This window comes from Loxodonta africana, chromosome 2, assembly GCF_030014295.1.
Source record: "Loxodonta africana isolate mLoxAfr1 chromosome 2, mLoxAfr1.hap2, whole genome shotgun sequence".
Lineage (NCBI taxonomy): Eukaryota > Metazoa > Chordata > Mammalia > Proboscidea > Elephantidae > Loxodonta > Loxodonta africana.
In genome coordinates, this window is record NC_087343.1 from 44,565,399 (window position 1) to 44,591,304 (window position 25,906).

The 25,906-nt window shown below is 41.3% G+C and overlaps 1 protein-coding gene across 1 annotated transcript in view; it reads left to right on the forward strand.

Annotated features, from left to right (window-relative positions):
• Positions 1-25,906, forward strand: part of OSMR (oncostatin M receptor) — a 96,755-nt gene that overhangs the window by 23,870 nt on the left and 46,979 nt on the right. The window contains exons 2-3 of the mRNA XM_064271458.1: positions 2,115-2,200; positions 18,480-18,652. Of these exons, the coding sequence (XP_064127528.1) occupies positions 2,128-2,200; positions 18,480-18,652 (246 nt within the window). The 5' untranslated portion in view covers positions 2,115-2,127. The remainder of the gene's footprint in view (positions 1-2,114; positions 2,201-18,479; positions 18,653-25,906) is intronic.

Consider the following 25,906-nt stretch of genomic DNA (forward strand, 5'->3'; position numbering starts at 1 on the left):
ATCTTTTACTTTTGTTTCTCTGCTGTTAGGACATGATCAAATTTCGTGACATGTAAAACATTTGATTTACTAAGAGAACTCCAGATTTATTATAGAAGCATATTAAATAGCCCTTTTATAAAGAGAACACTTGGCCATGCACACATCACCCTCCGACTGCAGTGCTTTTAAATTGATGGGATCTCCTTACAGTGGCCGTATTTCACATAACTTAGATGATATCCATCTAGAAGGAGAATGGACTAGTGCCCACAGAGGAAGATGGAAAGGGTACTGAAAATTATGCAGTGAGTGTCAGGCATTTTCCTTTACTCCCTCTTGGTTCTGAGCAGAGAGTATTTTCAGTGGAATGGGTTTTTCTACTAGCTTTGATATTTAGTTGTAACAGGAACATGTTTGAAGTTATAGGTAGAGATTTTGGAGAGATGTGAATGGCTCTGCTGGTCAAAACTAGAAAATAGCAGAAAGCAAGGCTTAAATGGATATGAACAAAGACTGTGGTTTGGAGAGTTTTGCTTCTGCTTGTAATTGGGTTCAGCTGTAGAGAGGTTTGGTTACTCGAGAGTAATTTGTGGGTATAGCTTACCCCCTGGATGCCTTCATTCTCATTCCCGTTTTAAAACAAAGAATAAAACTTGTCATGGCACTGAATTAAAAAATACGAGTATTTACAAAAGACGTCTTTCTATGATTTTAAAATACTATTAATAAAATATAGGGAGTGGGTATTCAAAACTGATGGTCTGGTTCCCTGAATTTCTAGCTTTTGATGAAGTCCAGGTGGCTAAACAGAGGCAAAAATTGACTGAATGAATTGTTTTATTGTTCCCCTCTGTGTTGAGTCATAGTTCAAAGTAGAAAAATGAAATTGAACACTTCCCCTGACTAACACACTTACTATTAAATTAAGAAGATATTAGCCTTCTTGAGGTCATCTGGACACATTCTTTGTGCCCTTTGATTGTCCGGTGGTCAAAATACCGGATGAATCAGTGAAGCCCTTTGGCTTGAAGTTTACAACTCTCTTCTAAGACAAGGAAAACCGGGAATTATTTTGAACAATCAAAAGCCGACCATCTCTAATAACAACTAATAAAATATGTGTGTGGCTATTTTTTTATGTAGGTAGACATATACGCATATTGGAAGGCTCGTGTGAGTATAGGCGTATGCATGTACAGGTGTATCAGCAGGCATACGTATATACGTGTTTATGTGTACAGCACATATATTCATATTTATATTAAACCACACAGGGGGCACAGTTATGGATACTACCAAGGCATAACCAAACACCTCATGGATTGGGTTTACTGAGTTTGAAGGTTGGGACCATAGTCTTGTGGGACAACTTGGTCAGTTGACATAACAAGAGTTCATAAAGATAATATTCTACATCCCAGTTTGGTGAGTAGAGTTTGGGATCTTAAAAGCTTGCAAGCAGCCATCTAAGATATAACTGTTGGTCTTTCCCCAATTGGAACAAAGGAGAGTGAAGAAAACCAAAAGCTCCAGGGAGAAGTTAGTCCGTAGGACTAATGGCCCATGAGATCTGTAGCCTCTTTGAGCTTGAGACCAGAAGAACCAGGTGGTGCCTGGCTACCATTACCGATCGTTCTGACCAGGGATATGATAGAAAGTCCTGGTTAGAATAGGAGAATAAATAGGAAATAGTTCTACTCTATCCTATTGGGTCGCTATGAGTCGAAATCTCCTCCATGGCAATGGGTTTATTGTGGGAAAGACTCTGGAGTCACATGGCAAAGGGTCTGGACATAGGGATGGGAGAAAAAAGGGGATCTTTAACGTAAGGACCTAGAAGTCCCTGGGTGGTACAAATGGATGAGCGCTCAGCTGCTATTCATAAGGTTGGTGATTCAATTGCACCCAAAGGCACTGGAGAAGAAAGCCCTGGCAGTTTGTTTCTGAGAGCTCACAGCCATTGGAAACCCTATGGAGTACAGTTTTACTCTGTAACACATGAGGTCGCCGTGAGTCAGAATTAACTTGATAGCAACTTGTTTTTACTGCAAGCATCTACCACAATTGGCTTAAAGAAATCTGCTTGGAATTGAAAATAAATAAAATTCCCCTTTGTAATTTATCTTTTTCAGAAAACCAGAACCTATGGCTCTCTTTGCAGCCCTTCAGACAACATTCCTCTTGGTATTGCTGCCCTTGGGAACTTACCAGAGAAAAGGTAAGAAGTGGAAGGGATAGTAAAGAAAATCACATAGGCAAAAAAAAAAAAAAAAGAGGAAATTGATGCTTTTAAGAAAAATTAAATAATTCTTTTTTCTTTGGAAATTACATGAAGTTGATGAGTAGCTCACATGATATCTATCAGTCCCTCAAAGTAGTGGTTGCTTTACTCTTGACCTTAATGAGTCACTTTAAGAAGCCACACCTTAACCCGGATTTCCTCATCAATTAGGGCACTTGTGATAGACTTAGTCCCATGGAACTTCATGAGCAGTGCATCTTCCTGGCCATTACCAGAGTAGTTTCTTCTGCCCCTTACTGGGTAAAGACACAGGACATACCAGACCTGTATTAGCCCCTAAGTTAGAACAAATTTAACATTCCTCAACTAATTTATTGAGAACCTATTGTTAGGTGCTGCCGAATCAGTTACGACTCACGTCAACCCCATGTACACCAGAATGAAGGACCACCCAGTCCTGCGCCATCCTCACAATCATCGCCATGTTTGAGCCCATTGTTGCAGCCACTGTGTCAATCCATCTCGCTGATAAAGAAATAGTATTTCTCACTTCACTACTCCCCCACTGAAGATGTTTTGAGAGAAAACAACTTTGTAAATAAGGTCAATAAGAATTCAGCACCTCCTATGTATAATTTGATTACTTTGAACCAGTTAGAAAGGAGATTCTTAGACTTGAGAGAATTTTGATCAGTTCATACAGTTTTCATTGCTTCTCCATATTTTACAAAACTTTACATTTTCTTCTTTCCGTGTTTCTTCTTTGTCGTAAGTATAACAGGGAGTACAGATATGTGCTCTTAACAGCTGCCCACACGATTCCTATGAATTCATGAAAATGATGTCTACGAGGAAGACCCATAGAGTTTTTCATCTTCCCTGAAATCTCCACGCAGGAGATTTTGTTCTGATAATAGCACGATTCTCTATCTGACATTTTTTAGGTCTGGATTTATTTCTTGTAGGTCCAGGGTACATGGAAGGATGTTACTTTTTATGACTTCTTAAAAACCATGGTATGATTGTTAATTTCTGTTATAATTTGGGGCTGAAAAGTAGGAATTAGGATTTTTCATCTGTAGTGTGTATACTCCTCACTATATTGGTTTTATCTGCTGAAATCTAAGCACATACAGCTGGACTGAGTGGTTAGCCTGTATGATTAGAACGGTTAGGCCCAGCCAGAGCACCTCATTCCCAGGTGGACACATGTCCCAACTCCAGATTACCAGGAAATCTCAGGCATTTAGCTCCAAGCTTTGTCACAGCTCATTTTGCTGGTGGCATCTCACTTATCCAGTCCAACAGCTATTTATTGTGTGCTTCCATGTCTAAGGCGTTCTGCCCTCAGAGCAGGCTCTGCGGCTCACCCAGTCAACCCCTTTTGTTTAGATCAGACACGTGTTTACAGGTAGACCCCAATTTACAACAGGCTTCCATTCTAATGATTCCGTTGTCAGTTCTGACATAAATTGAATACCTCATTTTTTTTTCATTATTATTGCCTTTTGTTATCAGCATCTTTGTTTGTCTTTGGGGGTTGAAAAGATTACATATAAACTTACAGATGTACTTTAATACAAACATATGTACGTAAAAAAAATACAATTTACTCCAACAATGAAGAAGAATATAATGGCATTGGCATTTTGTCAGTTGTGGTAATAACTCCACTTGTGGAAGGTTCTGGATCCTCTGGATTATTGCTGGGAATGAGGATGGTGTTTCTAGTCAGAAAATTAGTCAGAGTTGTCTGTATGGTCCTTTTCTTTTGTTGTTTCATGTATTTCGAGGTAACATCTCAATGCTTCTTTAATCTGCCTATCAAATTTAGCAAAGCAATCAGCATCTGTGTCCATGTTTTCAAGCTACTGAAGTCCCTGATTTAGTATAGAAAACTAAATCTATATGACAGTGTTTTAAACAGTAAATCATAAAATTGAACACCTACAAGTGAACATCTGAGATTGATAACGTCAGCAAATTAAGTGCTGTAACATTGTAGTACATATCACTAATGATAAGATGTACAAAAAAAAAGGGTGGTCATAAGTACGGTTCATTATAACTCAAATATGTCATAAATTGGGAATATCTGTACCTGTTTTCCTCTCCGCCAGTCCTTTTTGCTTCCAACTTTCTTGGCCAGACATGCCTGCATTGGTAAGTAATCCTGCCCTTGTCCCTACACGCACAGCTTAGATTCCTTGTCTCAATTTCTGGTGCATCTGACCAAGTACTAACCACGCCTCCACTCAAACTAGTTGGCCTCCCACTCAATCAACCAGGCAGGATCAAATCTGAGGAGCCATGCAAAATAGCTGGGTCTGGCTTCTCCCTACCAAGAAGGCACAGCCAAGGCTCACTTCCACTTAACCCTGAGTTTTAGTGTCTATTGGCCAGAGATCGTTAGGGTAACTCTTTGATGTATTGTCTTCCAGTTTTCTGTATGCACATGCAGACAGAGCTATAAATATATATTTTATAAAAGTGAAATTATGCTATATATACACTGATTTTTTTGTTGTTACTTCAAGCAATTAATATAACACATGCTGAGTGTTTTCCTTTGATATTAAATGTTCTTCTAGAAATAACATTATATTTAATGGCTGCTTGGTGCCCTGTCTTATCAGTGGTTGTTGTTAGTGGCTGTCAAGTAGGCTCTGACCCCAAGTATAACAGAATGAAACATTTCCCCAGTCCTGTGCCGTCTTCATGATCATTGATTTGTTTGAGTCCATTGATGTGACCATTGCATCTGTCCATGTGATTGAGGGTTTCCTTTACCTTCCCTGGCCCTCCACTTTACCAAACATGATGCCCTTTTCCAGTGGCCGGACCCTTCTGATGAGAAGTTCGCAGTGAGCAAGTTGAAGTCTTAGACAATATTCTGAGATCCATAGGGTTTTCACTGGCTAATCTTCAGAAGTAGGTTACCAGGCCTTTCTTCCTAATCTATCTTAGTCTGGAAGCTCCACTGAAACCAGAACACCGTAGGTGGCCCTGCTGGTATTTGAGATACTAGCAGCATAGCTTCCACCATCAGAGCAACATGGAAGCTACCACAGTATGACCAATTGATAAATGGGTGGTGATTGTGAATGGACCATGGTTTATTTCCTTGAGTGTGTTGGGGCCAGTCAGGTGGGGAAAGTAGGAGGAAGGTCTGTAAATGAAATGGAGGGCTGTCTCATTCCCAAGCCTGGCATTTACAGCCAAGCCCCACTCCAGCACTGGGAAAAGAAAGTTGGGCTAAGAGCCAAGGACTCTGGGTTGTGGCTGTGGTTATGGTTGTGCGGCCTTGGAAAAATCACTTCCCTCTTTTTAAACCTAAGTTTCCTCATCTGAAAGATAATGGGATTGGATTTATTAATCTAAATTAAGGTCCCTTTTGTCTCTCTGCCGTTACCAGGTTATTTTCCATTGTTTTTTAAGGAAGACTGGATTTCTTTTGACCAAATTTTTTCTGACTGACTTAAGTACCTGAATCATTCAGTACAGCTGATAGCATATGTTAATATAAACATATATGAATTTCACCTCAATAAAAAAGAAAAAAATTGAAATATTTATGCTAATGGTAAAAATGTTCAAAAAAATACAGAGAGTCCCTATCTTCTTACCAATTTCACTCTCACACACGTATCATGTGTTAATATAGAGCTTCCCTTTTGTCCACAGCATCATATAGTAGCTCTCTAGAACATCCAGAAGTCAGCGTTTATACTGAGAGTTTACTCCTTCACTCAGCAACCAAGCACTGTCTACATGATGACTGGTGTCTACATACTGACTGGTATGCTCTCTGTCACAGTTTCACTGAGCTGAGTAAGACTTAGTCCTGCCCTTTAGCTCACAGCCTCTGGGTGGGCAAACACAGAAACAGAATATTATAGTACAGCAGGATCAGTGCTACAGAGAAGGGGTTAGAAGAGTAGCTACAGGGGAGGAGGACTCCAGGAAGGAAAGTCCAGGCATCAGAGAAGAAGCTGCTGCTCACACTTGAGACCTCCTGGAGGTCCTAGGTCTCTGCAATTTGAGATCAACACCTGGTATGGGTAAGACCTGTGCTGAGGGTTGAGAGCAGGAGTCTATTCAAAGATGCATGAGGCTCAAGCCCAGGCTTCCAGAAAACTTCAGTCTAGATTGTGAGATTGACAGCAACAAGCTACCATATAAGGCACAGTGAAACAAGGGCCAGGGAAGGATGGGATGATTATGGGTGCACCTGCTTTCAGAATCCATTACCGAATCCTGTTCTGCATCCCACTTTGGTGACTGCCGTCTGGGGTCTTAAAAGCTAACAAGGAAAATATTAGCCCAGGAAACAAAAAGGGCCACATAAACCAGAGAGTCCACCAGCCTGAGACCAGAAGAACTAAATGGTGCCTGACTACCACCAATGACCATTCTGACAGGAAACACAACAGAGAGTCTCTGATGGAGCAGGAAAAAAGTGGGGTGCAGTACTCAAATTCTAGTAAAAAGCCCATACTTAATGGTCCGACTGGGACTGGAAGGACCCTAGAAGACATGGCTCCTGGACTCTCTGTTAACCCAGAACTAAAACCATTCCTGAAGCCAACTCTTCAGACAAAGATTAGGCTGGACTGTAAGACATAAAATGATACTCATAAAGAATGTGCTTCTTAGTTCAAGCAGATACATGAGAGTAAATGGGCAGCTCCTGTCCGAAGGCGAGATGAGAAGGCAGAAAGGGGCAGGAGGTAGTTGAATAGACACGGGAAACCTGGGGTAGAAAGGAAGAGTGTGCTGTCATATTATAGGGATAGCAACTAGGATCACATAACAATGTGTGTATAAATTTTTATATGAGAAACTAACTTGAGCTGTAAACTTTCACTTAAACCAGAATTAAAAAAAAAAAAAAAGAAGAATCCGTTGCTAAATCCAAGGTCATGAAGTCCACACTGAGATTTTAGTTAGCACCATAGCCCTCCCCAGCATCTCATTTACAAAACATCACATGGGATGAGAAACTTTCAGGGAAGATAGCCATTGAATGTCTCTCCCTTTATTTAGGTCTTTTCTTTCTTTCATTATCATTATGTAGTTTTCTGCATGTAGGTACTGCCTTAGTTATCTAGTGCAGCTATAACAGACATACAACAAGTGGGTGGCTTTAACAAAAGTAAATTTATTTTCTCACAGTTCAGGGCGCTGGCTCTAGGGGAAGCCTTTCTATCTCTGTCGGCTCTGGAGGAAAATCCTTGTCAGTTCAGCTTCTGCTTTCTGGTTCCTTGGAATCATGTGTCTTGGCATCTGTCCTACTCCATCTCTTTCTCTGCTTGCTTGTTTAATCTCTTTTTTATATCTCAAAAGAGATTGACTCATGATACACCCTACACTAATCCTGCCTTATTAACGTAAGAAAGACAGCCCATTCCCAAATGGGATTATAATCACAGGCATAGAGATTGGGATTTACAACACCTATTTTTGGGGGACATAATTCAATCCATATCAGGCACTGTACATATTTTGCTGAATTTATACCTAAATATTTAATTTATTTGGTGTGAATGTAAATAATGTTTTTCATTTCAAATTCCAGTTATTCATTGCTAACATATAACCAGGGCCCTGGTGCTGTAGTGGTTAAGGGTTTGGCTGCTAACCGAGAGGTTGGCAGTTCAAATCCACCAGTCACTCCTTGGAAGCCCTATGGGGCAGTTCTACTCTGAACTGTAGGGTTGCTATGAGTCGTAATCAACTCAATGGCATTGGGTTTTCAGTTGACTTTTCTGTATTAACCTTGTGTCCTGTGACTTGCTGTAATCACTTAGTAGTTCCAGTCTTTTTTAAAATCAGTTTTTTGGGATTTTCTACATAGAAAATCATGTCATCTGTAGACTCAGATTTATTTCTTCTTTCCCAGTCTGTATACCTTTTATTTCATTTTCTTGTCTTATTGAACTAAAAAAAAAAAAAAAATTTTTTTTTTTTTTAATTGCACTAACTAGGACTTCCGGGGTGATGTTGAATAGAAGTGATAAGAGGAATCATCATGCCTTTTCTTGATCTTCGGGGAACAGCACCAATTAATTAATTAAGTAGGATGTAACCTCTAGGTTTTTTTGTAAATGTTCTGCATCCATTCAGAAGTTCCTGCCAAATCTGGAAGGCATTATGCTGAGTGAAACTACTCAGTTGCAAAAGGGCAAATATTGTATGAGGCCACTATTATAAGAACTCAAGAAATAGTTTAAACAGAGAAGAAAATATTCTTTGATGGTTACAAGAGTAGAGAGGGAAGGAGGGAGTGGAGTATTCACTAATTAGATAGTAGACAAGAACTATTTTAGGTGAAGGGAAAGATAGCACACAATACAGGAGAAGTCAGCACAACTGGACTAAACCAAAAGCAAAGCAGTTTCCTGAATAAACTGAATGCTTTGAAGGCCAGAGTAGCAGAGGCAGGGGTTTGGGGACCATGGTTTCAGGGGACATCTAAGTCAGTTGGCATAATAAAATCTATTAAGAAACACTCTGCACCCCACTTTGGTGAGTGGGATCTGGGGTCTTAAACACAAGCAAGTGTCCATCTAAGATGCATGAATTGGCCTCAACCTACCTGGACCAAAGGAAAATGAAGAACACCAAAGACACAAGGTAATTATGAGCCCAAGAGACAGAAGGGGCCACATAAATCATAGACTACATCAGCCTGAGACCAGAAGAACTAGATGGTGCCCGGCTACACCCGATGACTTCACTGACAAGGAACACAACAGAGAATCTCTGATGGAGCAGGAGAGCAGTGGGATACAGACCTCAAATTCTTAAAAAGACCAGAGTTAATGCTCTGACTAAGACTAAAAGGACCCCGGAGGCCATAGTCCCCAGACCTTCTGTTAGCCCAAGACTAGAACCATTCCCAAAGCCAACTCTTTAGACAGGGATTGGACTGGACTATAAGATAGAAAATGATACTGGTGAGGAATGAGCGTCTTGGCTCAAGTAGACACATGGGACTATGTGGGTAGCTTCTCTCTGGAGGGGAGATGAGAAGGCAGAGGAGGACAGAAGCTGCCTGAATGGACATGGGGAGTAAAGGGTGGAGAGAAGGAGTGTGCTGACTCATTAGGGAGAGAGCAACTAGGAGTACATAGGAAGGTGTGTATAAGTTTTTGTGTGAGAGACTGACTTGATTTGCAAACTTTCACATAAAGCACAATAAAAATTTTAAAGGTTAAAAAAAAGAAGTTCCTGCCAGAGGAGTTTTCAGTACAACACATTGAAATATAAGTGATCACGTCTAGAAATGGGATGTTTTCACTTTATAACCATTTAATAATCTATGAAATACTTCCAAAAAGAAAACTCACATTTAAAATTTTTTTTTCTTATTTTGTTGCTATTGTTGTTGAGAATATTTCACAGCAAAACATACCATTTCAATAGTTTCTACATGTACCATTCAGTGACATTGATTAGATTCTTCCAGTTGTTCAACCACTCTCACCTTCCTTTTGTGAGTTGTTCCTCCCCCATTAACATAAACTCACTACCTCCTAAGGTTCCTATCTCATCTTTTGAGTTGCTGTGGTCAGTTTGATCCCATACAAACAGTTCTTAAAAGAGCATAATGCTCAAGGCAGATATTTTTTACTAGTTAAACTAAACTATGGTTTTAAGAAGACTTCAGGGGATATTTTTGGTTTAGGGTTTAAAGATTATCTCAGGGCAGTAGTTTCAGGGGTTCATCCAGCCTCCATGGCTCCAGAAAGTCTGGAGTACATGAGAATTTGGAATTCCATTCTACATTTTTCCTCCTTTTGATCAGGATTCTTCTATAGAATCTTTGATCAAAATGTTCATTAATGATAGCCAGGCACCATCCAGTTCTTTTGGTCTCATGGCAAAGGACGCAGTTGTTCAAGCAGGCAATTAACCATGCATTCCATTCCCCCCTCCTATTCCTGCCTCTCCTTCTTCCTCTGTTGTTCCAGGCGAACAGAGACCAATTGTTGTGCCTTGGATGGTCACTTGAAAGCTTTTAAGACCCCAGAACTATGAAATGAACTAGGAAATAAACAGAAGTACTGAACACATTATTAGGCCAATTAACTGGAATGTTCCATGAAACCATGACCCTAAACATCCAAAACAAGGAACCAGATCCCATGAGGTGTTCGGTTGTACATAGCAGCCTCAGCAGCTAAACCCAAAACCAAACCCGCTGCTGTCAAGTTGATTCTGACTCATAGTGACCGTATAGGACAGAGTGGGACTGCCCCATGGAGTTTTCTCAGGAGCTACTCTTTTTGTTGTTGTTGTTGTTGTCATAAGTAAGTCTATCACACACCTTTTGGCAGTTCAGCTTTTTACAGATGTACTTCTTATTGACAGTACTTGTAATAATAGCCTTGCAACCCTACCCTTAATCAATGCAATTTTTCCATCACTGTAAACCCATCCCACCTTCCCTCCCTCCCCCTCCTAGCCATCACTAACAAACTTCAGTCTCTATACATTTGCCTTTTCTTGTGTTTTTTTTTTTTAAATAACTTTTATTAAGCTTCAAGTGAACGTTTACAAATCCAATCAGTCTGTCACATATAAGTTTACATACATCTCACTCCCTACTCCCACTTGCTCTCCCCCTCTTGAGTCAGCCCTTTCAGTCTCTCCTTTCTTGACAATTTTGCCGGCTTCCCTCTCTCTCTATCCTCCCATGCCCCCTCCAGACAAGAGTTGCCGACACAATCTCAAGTGTCCACCTGATATAATTAGCTCACTCTTCATCAGCGTCTCTCTCCCACCCGCTGACCAGTCCCTTTCATTTCTGATGAGTTGTCTTCGGGGATGGTTCCTGTCCTGTGTCAACTGAAGGTCTGGGGAGCATGGCCGCCGGGATTCCTCCAGTCTCAGTCAGACCATTAAGTTTGGTCTTTTTATGAGAATTTGGGGTCTGCATCCCACTGATCTCCTGCTCCCTCAGGGGTCCTCTGCTGTGCTCACTGTCAGGGCAGTCATCGATTGTGGCCGGGCACCAACTAGTTCTTCTGGTCTCAGGATGATGTAGGTCTCTGGTTTATGTGGCCCTTTCTGTCTCTTGGGCTCTTAGTTGTCGTGTGGCCTTGGTGTTCTTCATTTTCCTTTGCTCCAGGTGGGTTGAGACCAATTGCTGCATCTTAGATGGCCGCTTGTTAGCATTTAAGACCCCAGACGCCACATTTCAAAGTGGGATGCAGAATGATTTCATAATAGAATTATTTTGCCAATTGACTTAGAAGTCCCCGCAAACCATGTTCCCCAGACCCCCGCAGTTGCTCCGCTGACCTTTGAAGCATTCATTTTATCCCGGAAACTTCTTTGCTTTTGGTCCAGTCCAATTGAGCTGACCTTCCATGTATTGAGTATTGTCTTTCCCTTCACCTAAAGCAGTTCTTATCTACTGATTAATCAATAAAAAACCCTCTCCCACCCTCCCTCCCTCCCCCCCTCGTAACCACAAAAGTATGTGTTCTTCTCAGGTTTACTAGTTCTCAAGATCTTATAATAGTGGTCTTATACAATATTTGTCCTTTTGCCTCTGACTCATTTCGCTCAGCATAATGCCTTCCAGGTTCCTCCATGTTATGAAATGTTTCAGAGATTCGTCACTGTTCTTTATCGATGCGTAGTATTCCATTGTGTGAATATACCACAATTTATTTACCCATTCATCCGTTGATGGACACCTTGGTTGCTTCCAACTTTTTGCTATTGTAAACAGAGCTGCAATAAACATGGGTGTGCATGTATCTGTTTGTATGAAGGCTCTTGTATCTCTAGGGTATATTCCGAGGAGTGGGATTTCTGGGTTGTATGGTAGTTCTATTTCTAACTGTTTAAGATAACGCCAGATAGATTTCCAAAGTGGTTGTACCATTTTACATTCCCACCAGCAGTGTATGAGAGTTCCAATCTCTCCGCAGCCTCTCCAACATTTATTATTTTGTGTTTTTTGGATTAATGCCAGCCTTGCTGGTGTGAGATGGAATCTCATCGTAGTTTTAATTTGCATTTCTCTAATGGCTAATGATCGAGAGCATTTTCTCATGTATCTGTTGGCTGCCTGAATATCTTCTTTAGTGAAATGTGTGTTCATATCCTTTGCCCACTTCTTGATTGGGTTGTTTGTCTTTTTGTGGTTGAGTTTTGACAGAATCATGTAGATTTTAGAGATCAGGCGCTGGTCGGAGATGTCATAGCTGAAAATTCTTTCCCAGTCTGTAGGTGGTCTTTTTACTCTTTTGGTGAAGTCTTTAGATGAGCATAGGTGTTTGATTTTTAGGAGCTCCCAGTTATCGGGTTTCTCTTCATCATTTTTGGTAATGTTTTGTATTCTGTTTATACCTTGTATTAGGGCTCCTAGGGTTGTCCCAATTTTTTCTTCCATGATCTTTATCGTTTTAGTCTTTATGTTTAGGTCTTTGATCCACTTGGAGTTAGTTTTTGTGCATGGTGTGAGGTATGGGTCCTGTTTCATTTTTTTGCAAAGGGATATCCAGTTATGCCAGCACCATTTGTTAAAAAGGCTATCTTTTCCCCAGTTAATTGACACTGGTCCTTTGTCAAATATCAGCTGCTCATACGTGGATGGATCTATGTCTGGGTTCTCAATTCTGTTCCATTGGTCTATGTGTCTGTTGTTGTACCAGTACCAGGCTGTTTTGACTACTGTGGCTGTATAATAGGTTCTGAAGTCAGGTAGAGTGAGGCCTCCCACTTTCTTCTTATTTTTCAGTAGTGCTTTGCTTATCCGGGGGTTCTTTCCCTTCCATATGAAATTGGTGATTTGTTTCTCTATCCCCTTAAAATATGACATTGGAATTTGGATAGGAAGTGCGTTAAATGTATAGATGGCTTTTGGTAGAATAGACATTTTTACTATGTTAAGCCTTCCTATCCATGAACAGGGTATGTTTTCCACTTAAGTATGTCCTTTTGAATTTCTTGTAGTAGAGCTTTGTAGTTTTCTTTATATAGGTCTTTTACATCCTTGGTAAGATTTATTCCTAAGTATCTTATCTTCTTGGGGGCTACTGTGAATGGTATTGATTTGGTTATTTCCTCTTTGGTGTTCTTTTTGTTGATGTAGAGGAATCCAAGTGATTTTTGTATGTTTATTTTATAACCTGAGACTCTGCCAAACTCTTCTATTAGTTTCAGTAGTTTTCTGGAGGATTCCTTAGGGTTTTCTGTGTATATAATCATGTCATCTGCAAATAGTGATAACTTTACTTCTTCCTTGCCAATCCGGATACCTTTTATTTCTTTGTCTAGCCTAATTGCCCTGGCTAGGACTTCAAGTACGATGTTGAATAAGAGCGGTGATAAAGGGCATCCTTGTCTGGTTCCCGTTCTCAAGGGAAATGCTTTCAGGTTCTCTCCATTTAGAGTGATATTGGCTGTTGGCTTTGCATAAAATCATAGATGCCCTTTATTATGTTGAGGAATTTTCCTTCAATTCCTATTTTGGTAAGAGTTTTTATCATAAATGGGTGTTGGACTTTGTCAAATGCCTTTTCTGCATCAATTGATAAGATCATGTGGTTTTTGTCTTTTGTTTTATTTATGTGATGGATTACATTAATGGTTTTTCTGAAATTAAACCAGCCTTGCATACCTCGTATAAATCCCACTTGATCAGGGTGAATTATTTTTTTGATGTGTTGTTGGATTCTATTGGCTAGAATTTTGTTGAGGATTTTTGCATCAATGTTCATGAGGGATATAGGTCTATAATTTTCTTTTTTTTGTAATGTCTTTACCTGGTTTTGGTATCAGGGAGATGGTGGCTTCATAGAATGAGTTGGGTAGTATTCCATCATTTTCTATGCTTTGGAATACCTTTAGTAGTAGTGGTGTTAACTCTTCTCTGAAAGTTTGGTAGAACTCTGCAGTGAAGCCGTCCGGGCCAGGACTTTTTTTTGTTGGGAGTTTTTTGATTACCGTTTCAATCTCTTTTTTTATTATGGGTCTATTTAGTTGTTCTACTTCTGAATGTGTTAGTTTAGGTAGGTAGTGTTTTTCCAAGAATTCATCCATTTCTTCTAGGTTTTCAAATTTGTTAGAGTACAATTTTTCATAATAATCTGAAATGATTCTTTTAATTTCATTTGGTTCTGTTGTGATGTGGTCCTTCTCATTTCTTATTCGGGTTATTTGTCTCCTTTCCTGTATTTCTTTAGTCAGTCTAGCCAAAGGTTTATCAATTTTGTTAATTTTTTCAAAGAACCAGCTTTTGGCTTTGTTAATTCTTTCAATTGTTTTTCTGTTCTCTAATTCATTTAGTTCAGCTCTCATTTTTATTATTTGTTTTCTTCTGGTGCCTGATGGGTTCTTTTGTTGCTCAGTTTCTATTTCTTCAAGTTGTAGGGACAGTTCTCTGCTTTTGGCTCTTTCTTCTTTTTGTATGTGTGCATTTATTGATATAAATTGGCCTCTGAGCACTGCTTTTGCTATGTCCCAGAGGTTTTGATAGGAAGTATTTTCATTCTCGTTGCTTTCCATGAATTTCCTTATTCCCTCCTTAATGTCTTCTATAACCCAGTCTTTTTTCAGAAGGGTGTTGTTCATTTTCCAAGTATTTGATTTCTTTTCCCTAGTTTTTCTGTTATTGATCTCTAGTTTTATTGCCTTGTGGTCTGAGAAGATGCTTTGTAATATTTCGATGTTTTGGACTCTGCAAAGGTTTGTTTTATGACCTAATATGTGGTCTATTCTAGAGAATGTTCCATGTGCGCTAGAAAAAAAAGTATATTTTGCAGCAGTTGGGTGGAGAGTTCTGTATAAGTCAATGAGGTCAAGTTGGTTGATTGTTGTAATTAGGTCTTCCGTGTCTCTGTTGAGCTTCTTACTGGATGTCCTGTCCTTCTCCGAAAGTGGTGTGTTGAAGTCTCCTACTATAATTGTGGAGGTATCTATCTCGCTTTTCAATTCTGTTAAAATTTGATTTATGTATCTTGCAGCCCTGTCATTGGGTGCATAAATATTTAATATGGTTATGTCTTCCTGATCAGTTGTCCCTTTTATCATTATATAGTGTCCTTCTTTATCCTTTGTGGTGGATTTAAGTCTAAAGTCTATTTTGTCAGAAATTAATATTGCTACTCCTCTTCTTTTTTGCTTATTGTTTGCTTGATATACTTTTTTCCATGCTTTGAGTTTTAGTTTGTTTGTGTCTCTAAGTCTAAGGTGTGTCTCTTGTAGGCAGCATATAGATGGATCGTGTTTCTTTATCCAGTCTGTGACTCTCTGTCTCTTTATTGGTGCATTTAGTCCATTTACATTCAGGGTGATTATAGATAAATAAGTTTTTAGTGCTGTCATTTTGATGCCTTTTTATGTGTGTTGTTGACAATTTCATTTTTCTGCATACTTTTTTGTGCTGAGGCGTTTTTCTTAGTAAATTGTGAGATCCTCATTTTCATAGTGCTTGACTTTATGTTAGTTGAGTCGTTACGTTTTTCTTGGTTTTTATTTTGAGTTATAGAGTTGTTATACCTTTTTGTGGTTACCTTATTATTTACCCCTATTTTTCTAAGTAAAAACCTAACTTGTATTGTTCTATATGGCCTTGTATCCCTCTCCATATGGCAGTTCAATGCCTCCTGTATTTAGTCCCTCTTTTTGATTATTGTGATCTTTTACTTATTGACTTCCATGATTCCCTGTTATGTGTATTTTTTTTATAATTAATCTTAATTTGTTTTTGTGATTTCCCTATTTGAGTTGATATCAGGACGTTCTGTTTTGTGACCTTGTGTTGTGCTGATATCTGATATTATTGGTTCTCTGACCAAACAATATCCTTTAGTATTTTTTGTAGCTTTGGTTTGGTTTTTGCAAATTCTCTAAACTTGTGTTTGTCTGTAAATATCTTAATTTCGCCTTCATATTTCAGAGAGAGTTTTGCTGGGTATATGATCCTTGGCTGGCAGTTTTTCTCCTTCAGTGTTCTGTATATGTGGTCCCATTCCCTTCTTGCCTGCATGGTTTCTGCTGAGTAGTCAGAACATATTCTTACTGATTCTCCCTTGAAGGAAACCTTTCTTTTCTCCCTGGCTGCTTTTAAAATTTTCTGTTTATCTTTGGTTTTGGTGAGTTTGATGATAATATGTCTTGGTGTTTTTCTTTTTGGATCAATCTTAAATGGGGTTCGATGAGCATCTTGGATAGATATCCTTTCGTCTTTCATAATGTCAGGGAAGTTTTCTGTCAGGAGTTCTTCAACTATTTTCTCTGTGTTTTCTGTCCCCCCTCCCTGTTCTGGGACTCCAATCACCCGCAGGTTATCCTTCTTGATAGAGTCCCACATGATTCTTAGGGTTTCTTCATTTTTTTTAATTCTTTTATCTGATTTTTTTTCAGCTATGTTGGTGTCGATTCCCTGGTCCTCCAGATGTCCCAGTCTGCATTCTAATTGCTCGAGTCTGCTCCTCTGAGTTCCTAGTGCGTTGTCTAATTCTGTTATTTTATTGTTAATCTTTTGGATTTCTACGTGTTGTCTCTCTATGGATTCTTGCAACTTATTAATTTTTCCACTATGTTCTTGAATAATCTTTTTGAGTTCTTCAACAGTTTTATCAGTGTGTTCCTTGGCTTTTTCTGCAGTTATCCTAATTTCATTTGTGATATCATTAAGCATTCTGTAAATTAGTTTTTTATATTCTGTATCTGATAATTCCAGGATTGTATCTTCGTTTGGGAAAGATTTTGATTCTTTTGTTTGGGGGGTTGGAGAAGCTGTCATGGTCTGCTTCTTTAAGTGGTTTGATATGGATTGTTGTCTCCGAGCCATCACTGGGAAACTAGTTTTTCCAGAAAATCCGCTAAAAAAAAAAATGCAGTCAGATCCCTATCAGAGTTCTCCCTCTGGCTCAGGCTATTCAGATGTTAATGAAGCCGCCTGGGGAGGGTGGGGGAGGGAACAGAGAGATAGGAGAGTAGCACCTCAGAATATAGCCAGAGTTGCTTGTCTTGCTTGGAATGACTATTATATCTCAGACTCCCGCGGGGCGCGTCGCCTATGTGTGCTGGCTGTGTGGAGATTGCCCCCGGGGGGTGTGGCCCGCTGGAGTCACGGTCAGATCCTCCGCTTCCAGCCCCACGCCCAGCGTCAAGGCTCCCCTACTGGGACGGTGCACTCTCGACTCCAAAATCAGTCGCTGCCTCCCGGGGACTTCTTGTCCCTCCAGCCGCGTGGCCGTGCCACCTCCGAGAACCAGTTGGGCCTCCTCCTGGGGTTAGTTCAGATGGGTGGAGCAGGTCCCCGTGCTTGTGCCGTGACCAAGTGTTCCGTCTGGGACGCTGTTCTCCCCGCTCCAATACCAGTCGCTGCCTCCCAGGGACTTCTCCTACCGGCTGCGTCGCACGCCGCCCGCGCGACCCGGCTGGTCCCCTTCCCGGGGTTAGTTCAGGGGGGTGGAGCAACTCTCCGTGTTTATGCCGTACCTGCGTCCAGTCCAAATCCCTGCGGGACGGTTCCCCGGCTCGGACGCTGCTCTTTCTGCTCCAAGACCAGTCACTGCCTCCCGGGGACTTCTCCTACCGGCTGTGTCCCATGCCACCCGTGGAACCGGCTGGTCCCCCTCCCGAGGTTAGTTCAGGGGGGTGGAGCCGCTCTCTGTGTTTGTGCCGTACCTGACTGGTACGCTGGCTCCAGGCTCTGGAAACAATCGCTGCTTCCCCGTATTAGTTCATTCTCCGTCTCTAAATCTGTGTTTGTTGTTCAGGGTTCGTAGATTGTTATGTATGTGATCGATTCACTTGTTTTTCCGTGTCTTTGTTGTAAGAGGGATCCGAGGTAGCGTCTGCCTAGTCCGCCATCTTGGCTCCGCCCCCCTTTTCTTGTGTTTTTATGTGAGATCATACAGTACCTGTCAAAACTTATTTTTTTTCTAGAAATATGAAATTTATGAAGAAAGTCCTCTTTATTCCATCTTGTTTTAAGTTTCCAGCTAGACTCTCCAGTAATCAATCCTTTTAACTGTGCATCAGTTTGCTAACTTGCCATATATTGTTGAGCAAGTCATTTCTCTCATCTAGATCTTAATTTCTTTATCTATAAATTGATTTCTGAATTTTCTTCCAGCTTTTAAAGGTGTCTGGTTCTGGGATTCACATAGGAGCAGTGTTTTCCAAGCTCAACAGTGATGATATTGAACAGTTTAATCATCTGTGGCTACTCAGTCATGCTCCCATTAAATGTCATCTCGTACTTGTTTTGGTCTTTCAGTTTTGTCTGAACCTCGACCATTGACTCCTGAATCGCTTGAAGTTTCCATCAATTCCACATGCCAATGCTTACATTTACAATGGAGCATCCACAGCCTTCCTCACCATCAGGAACTACAAATGATTTTTCAGATACAGATCAGTAGAATTACAACATCCAGTGTCGTCTGGGTGGTAAGTATTTTTTTGCTCATTATTTTTAAAAATCCCTTTTTTTATGGCATAATTTGTCCTTTAACATTCCGTAAACTCAATATGAACACATTTTAGCAGCTCAAAACAGTTTTCGTAAGCATTTGTATTTCTGTGCTTTAAATAAGAGGATTCATGCCAAATTTACTTTGGTAAATAGAATGGGACAAGTAGGAAAGTAGATTATCTTCTCAGTCTGCTCTGTTCCCTTTAGGAGAACTAGTGGGTATGTCCCCATAAGTACTGGCTTCCAGAGATCCCTGGGGATCAATCATCTCATTCCTTTCCCTTCTTTTTTCTCTATCGGAGATTTTCCTAAATAAGATGTAATAATTCAGCAACGTTTTGCTTGCCAGTGCAGCTTCCTGTCAGTTAGTTTGCTTATATTGTGCTGAAATGGAAGAGACAACGAGTCCTAATACTTTTATATTCCAGCCAACAGAGAGGGTCTCCATGGGCCATGTTAGAGAGAAACTCACTCTGTCATTTGTTGCCCCACACGTGGTTTTTTTCTACAATAAATTAATCAAATCCTTATTTTCACACTCTTTTTTGTCTTTGGATTACTTGGGATAGATTTTTTGCTCATCTTGGTTTAAATAATGGTCATGTCTATTTTGCCTGATTCTTTCCCATCTAGAGCATTGGGACACTTCAGTAATTTCTTTCAAGAAAAAAAAAAAATCACTGAATTGATGCATTCCAGGCAACTTTTATCTCTTTATCTCAGAAATATGACTGTTTCTGGTCTGGGGGACATAATGTATATAGTATGTAAAGACAGTCATTATCCTGGAATGTTCAAGGGCAATGGAATGTTTTCCATTTGAGGGAACCTGAGAGATCACTGAAGGCGAGGGAAGCATGGTACTGGGTTATTGCTTGTTGTCTTAGCAGCCCAGGGCCCGTTCTCTCAGGAGCAAAGACCTGTGTGCAGGACACCCAGAATACTTAGTTCCTTTAGTTGACGGCCGTGGTGGGTTTAGTAAAGCATAAAGGCCCCAGGTTTTAAAGTTTTGCTGCTAACCGAAAGATCAGCAGTTTGAATCTACCAGCTGCTCCTTGGAAGCCCCATGGGACAGTTCTACCCTGTCCTATAGGATCACTATGAGTCCGAATCGACTCAATGGCACACAACTATTACTTTCTAGCCTTCCATGCCTGTTATTGTATTTGGTACCTGAGCAAGTGACTCAGTTAAATTCAATTCTGACTCTGTCGATTCAGGATTAATATCAGGTCTATAGTTCTGCCCCTCAAAGGGCAGTTTTCCACAGTGAGAGTTGATTAGTGTTCTTATTTTAAACAACAGTGGTGCTTACGTGCAGCTGTTCATACTCCACCCTCAGCTCATGTGTGGACCTCCCAGGAATCTGTCTCATTTTTGTATTTTTGTTGGATACACTGGTTGGTGATGTAGAGTGCAGTAAAACATTTAACAAAGGTCATTTAGAGGCTTAGCATTGCCAAAGAAAAATAAATCTTAGGGAAGTGTTAGAGGAATTGGCAGAAATCTAGTGCTTAGCACCCAAAACCAACCAAACCCATTGCCATCGAGTCGTTTCCGACTCATAGCGACCCTACAGGACAGAGTAGAACTGTCCCATAGAGTTTTGAAGGAGTGGCTGGTGGATTTGAACTGCCAACCTTTTGGTTAGCAGCCAGCCTCCTAACTACTGCACCACCAGGGCACCATTAGAGAAAATACCGTTAACCATTCCAAGTTGACCTCATTCTTTATCTAAAAGACAGTAAATTTCTGATTGGTGTACTAATCCTCTTTGCAAGGTAAAGCAGCTGGAATTTACTACTTGAGTAATCTACCGGGGTTTAAGCTTCTTCAGAGTAGAGGTATTTTTTCTGCTTTGCTTTTTTAAAATTTTTATCGTGGTAAAATATATATAGCAAAGCATTTGCCATCTCATCCTTTTTTCTGCGCACACTACAGTGACGTTAGTCATATTCACCATGTTGTGTAACTATCACCACCATCCATTTCCAAATGTTTTCATCATTAGCAAAAACCCTCCGAGTAGAGTTTTGCCTTGGCCGTTGTGTTGTCCTCCCCGACCCCAACACCCAGCATGGGTGAGACTACAGCAGGTAAAGAGACAGCAGCACAAAGAGGCTTGTGTGCTGCTCTCAGTGACAGAGCCAGGGCGCTAGTGACAGAGCCAGGGCGCTGTCCCACCTCATGCCCATACAGCCTCCCAGCCATCAGTGGCCGTGTGTCCCACAGAACAGACAGTGTCACGAGAAGCCCTCCTCTGAATCTCTCAGGCCAGAAGTTGAAGGAGTAACATTAAGATCTCTTCCAGTTAAGGAGGATAAAGCTGGGAAAGCCAGTTGCCACTGAGTTGACTCTGACTAATGACAACCCCATGTGTGTCAGAGAGAGTTTTCAGTGGCTGATTTTTCGGAAGTCAATTGCCAGGTCTTTCTTCTGAAGTGCCTCTGAGAGGGCTCCAACTCCCAGCCTTTCGATTAGCAGCCATTTGCACCACACAGGGACTCTGAAGCCAAGAAAGGCCCTGGGGACTTATACTTTCTCTTTTGTTTGTACCACAGTCTCCCCCTCCTGGTGAAGTGCCTTGTAATGCAAGCCTGACAGGGTACCCTTACTCGTGCAGAGAGGGGGAAACTTCTAGACTCCATGGCTCAACATTACTGTTTTCTGAAACACACCAAAGGAAAAGCATCTCTACCCAGGTGCTTCCTGCTGGAACGAGGCACAGAGCTGTCTCCCAGAAGTCACCTGGCACTCAAAGCTGCCAGTACCTCCTGGTCCTACCAGAGGCCCAGGTTCTGCCCTTCCCTTCCAGCTACTTGCTTTATTATTTTGTAAATGGCAGGGGGGAGGGAGTGTGCTGGAGCAGAGTAACAGTCAAGCTTGGAAGGAGGCCTGGAGCATGAGTCAGGCCAGGGATAAAGCTTCTGCCTCAGGAAGTCTGCCAGTGACCTCAGCTGATTTCTATGTAAATGTTTGTGCCAGTTTCTTGTGATTTACTCATATCTGGGAGGGCCAAATTAAACTTCCACTTCAATTGATGAAAACAGCCCAAACACAATTTGTCACATTAAAAAAAAAAAAAAAACCGAATTGATGCATTCAAAGAAAGTTTTCTCTCTTCCATTTACAGGGCTTTAAAGGCCAAAAAAAAGGACAAGTTGAGGTTAGATGGAATCCATACAAAGTATGTCTGGGAAAGATAAAACTTACTGCATACTAATGAATTGATTGAATAATTCAGCACGTATTTCAGACCGTGGGCCCAAGTCCAGGCATTATGAAGTTGTGGGAATATCCATGCTGAGCACACTAGCAGGAATAAGGAAATAAGCATGCAAATCAGTGTGTTCTAAATGTGGTAAGTGTTAGGCAGGTGACATACAAGTGCTATGGGGATGGGGTTTGGCCTGACCTTCACCAGAGAGTTGGAGGAAGGGCTGTTGGGGCCAAAATAAGAAAGAGGATTAGAAGTTCACTTAGCACGGAGGGTGGACAAGAGTTCTCTGAAAATCCAGAGTTTATTAGTGGTTACCAAGGGCACAGAGAGGTGGTTGCTTAAAGAATACCTTTTCAGGAGGTGGCATATGATCAGGAACCAATGGTACTGAAGGAAGAGGTCCAAGCTGCACTGAAAGCATTAGCAAAAAACAAGGCTCTAGGAATTGTTGGAATATCAATTGAGATGTTTCAACAAACGGATGCAGCACTGGAGGTGCTCGTTGGTCTATGCCAAGAAATTTGGATGATAGCTACCTGACCAACTGACTGGAAGAGATCTATATTTATGGCTACTCCAAAGAAAAGTGACCCAACCAAATGTGGAAATTATTGAACAATATCATTACTGTCACACACAAGAAAAATTGTGCTGAAGATCATTCAAAAGCAGCTGTAGCAGTACATTGACAAGGAACTGCCAGGAGATCAAGCCAGATTCTGAAGAGGATGTGGAACCAGGGATATCATTGCTGATGTCACATGGATCCTGGCTGAAAGCAGAGAATACCAGAAAGATGTTTGCCTCTGTTTTATTGACTGTGCAAAGGCATTCAACTGTGTGTATCGTAACAAATTAAGTTTAACATTGCAAAGAATGGGATTCCAGAACACTTAATTGTGCTCATGAGGAACCAGTACATTGATCAAGGGGCAGTCATTTGAACAGAACAAGGGGATACTGCATAGTTTAAAATCAGGAAAGGTGTGCGTCAGGATGTATTCTTTCACCATACCTACTCAATCTGTATGCTGAGCAAATAATCCAAGAGGCTGGACTATATGAAGAAGAACGGGGCATCAGGATTGGAGGAAGACTCATTAACGACCTGCATTATGCGATGACACAACTTTGCTTGCTGGAAGTGAAGAGGAGTTGAAGCACTTACTGGTGAAGATAAAAGACCACAGCCTTCAGTATGGATTACATCTCAACATAAAGGGAACAGAAGCCCTCATAACTGATCCAGTAAGCAACATCATAATAAATGGAGAAAAGATTGAAGTTGTCAAGAATTTCATTCTACTTGGATCCATAATCAGCACCCATGGAAGCAGCAGTCAGGAAATCAAAAGACGCATTGCATTAGCCAAATCTGCAAAAGACCTCTTTAAAGTGTTAAAAAGCAAAAATGTCACCTTGAAGACTAAGGTGTGACTGACCCAAGCCATGGTGTTTTCAATTGCCTCATATGCATATGAAAGCTGGACAAAGAATAAGGAAGACCGAAGAAGAATTGACACCTTTGAATTGTGGTGTTGGTGAAGAATATTGAATATACCATGGACTGCCAAAAGAAGGAACAAATCTGTCTTGAAAGAGGTACAACCAGAATGTTGCTTAGAAGCAAGGATGGTGAGACTACGTCTCACATACTTTGGACATGTTATCAGGAGGGATCAGCCCCTGGAGAAGGACATCATGCTTGGTAAAGTGGAGGGTCAATGAAAAAGAGGAAGACCCTCAACAACATGGATTGTCACAGTGGCTGCAACAATGAGCTCAGGCATAACAATGATTGTGAGGATGGTGCAGGACCAGCAGTGTTTTGTTCTGTTATTCATAGGGTCGCTATGATTTGGAACTGACTCAATGGTTCCCAACAACAACAGTAACATGTAAAAAAGAGAGAGAGAGAGAGCACTCCAGAAAATCAACAGGGTTAGAGCAGAAGTCCCCAGTGAGAGACTTTGGTAGCTTCTGGCCTGAAAGCAGTCACTGGGGAGCACCGACCCCACGGGGGCAGGCGTGACATGAGGCCGGGGCCTCTGGACTGTGGGGATCTTGCTTAGCTTTTGTGCTTTATCCTGAACAAATAAGAAGAAGGGAATGATGAAATCTGACCTGACATTTTAAAAAGCCCACTGTCGCTGCACAGGCAGCTGGGGGCCTGGAGAAGGAAAAATGTGACCGGTGTGAGGGAGGCTGGGGTGGGTCCTGGGGAGATGTGCTAGGCAGAGTGGCAGTGGGCGTGAGAGAAGGATGAATTTGAGAGACATGTAGGAGGTAAAATCCACTCAGTGGCTTGCTGACATTACAGCAAGGTCACCATGATTGATATACAGGTAGTTCCACTTTTATTTTTTGTATTTGCCCTTAAAAAAAAAAAAAGAAAGAATGAAGCAAAATGTACTCAAGGCTTCTCACATTACTAGTGAAAGTTGCATGGATCAGGAGCTCATGACTTATAGTTTAAAATATATATATATAGTACTCTAGGAATAAAATAATTCCACGTGCTGAAATAAAATGCAGATGTTTTTAAAATACAGGTTCTGCATGTAATGAAGAGGGATATGCACAGTTAGGTAACCCCCTGACCCACTCCAGGGGTGTGTTGTGTTCTCCTGTGTGCTATTTAAGGTTGTTGTCCTTCGCTATCAAATCTGTTCTGACTCCTAGCACCCCTATAGGACAGAGTAGACTGCCCCATAGGGTTTCCTAGGCTATAATCTTTACGGAAGCAGACTGCCACATCTTTCTCCCAGGGTGCAGCTGGTGGTTCCAACTGAAAACATTTCAGTTAGCAGTGGTGCGCTTAACCACTGCACCATCAGGATCCTTGTTGAAGGTTAGAAACCTGAAAAGGGGTAGGTAGAGGTGAAGAGAAGGCCAAAAAGATTGCTGACTCTGGGCTATATGTGACATGCGTGGTGCCCATCCTCCTCTATGTCCCACTTAGCATTTGCCCTTAGAAAGCCGGATGGGGGTTAGTTTTCCCCAGGAAGTGCAAAGTGTTTGGTGTCTTCATTTCCCAGCTCTAGAGAAAAAAAAGCAGGAAGCAGGAGCCCAGGGCAGGGGGGCGGGGGGAGTTGGGAGGCACACCAAGATGCAGGAATGACTAGAGTTATGGAGACACAGAGAAGAATGAAGCACAGCCCCTGCTCTCTTGGGCCCAAGCTCTAGTCATGGCACAAAGCACGGAAGAAGTACTTACAACTAGGCACAGTATCCACCACCCATCTGTCAGTTTGTTGTACAACAGTGATGTGCATGGAAGCTAACGCATCAGTATTTCAAATACCAGCAGGGTTACTCATGCTGGACAGGTTTCAGTGGAGCTTTTCCAGACTAAGACAGACTAGGAAGAGAGGCCTGGCAATCTGTGTCCAAAAATTAGCTCATAAAATCCTATGGCTCATAACAATATTTTTTATTAATATAGTTCTGAAAGATGAGCCCGCTAGGTTGGATAGCACTCAAAATACACAGTGGCCACAAGAATGGTCTTGGGTATTCCAGATGGCACAGAACCAGGCAATATTTCATTCTGTTGTACACGGGGTCACCGTGAGTCAGAGCCCACATGAAGGCAACTAACGACAACAACAAACGCAATACACAGCAGGGCTTCCAGAGAGGTGGAAGTGAAGGGATCCCAGAGGAAAGAACAAGAAACGTGGCATGAAGGAGATGGGATGTGACCTGGGCTTGAAGGATGGGACTCATTCCCAATGTGGGGGGCAGGGGGGCAGTCACTCTAAACCAGGTTCAGATAGTCTGTGAGCAAACACTGAGGTGTAAAAGCATAAGAAATAGTCCAGAAGTGTGGGGTACGCCACTGTGTCCAGAGAGAAGATTCTTGTAAGGGAGAGCAATCAGAGAGAACTCTGGAGAGACAGGTTAGAGCCGGATTGTAGAGGGCCTTGAATGACAGGATAAGGCATAAAGGAGCCAATGACAGCTATGGAATTAGAGAATGGAAAGGCCAATGTCTTAGAAAGATTAA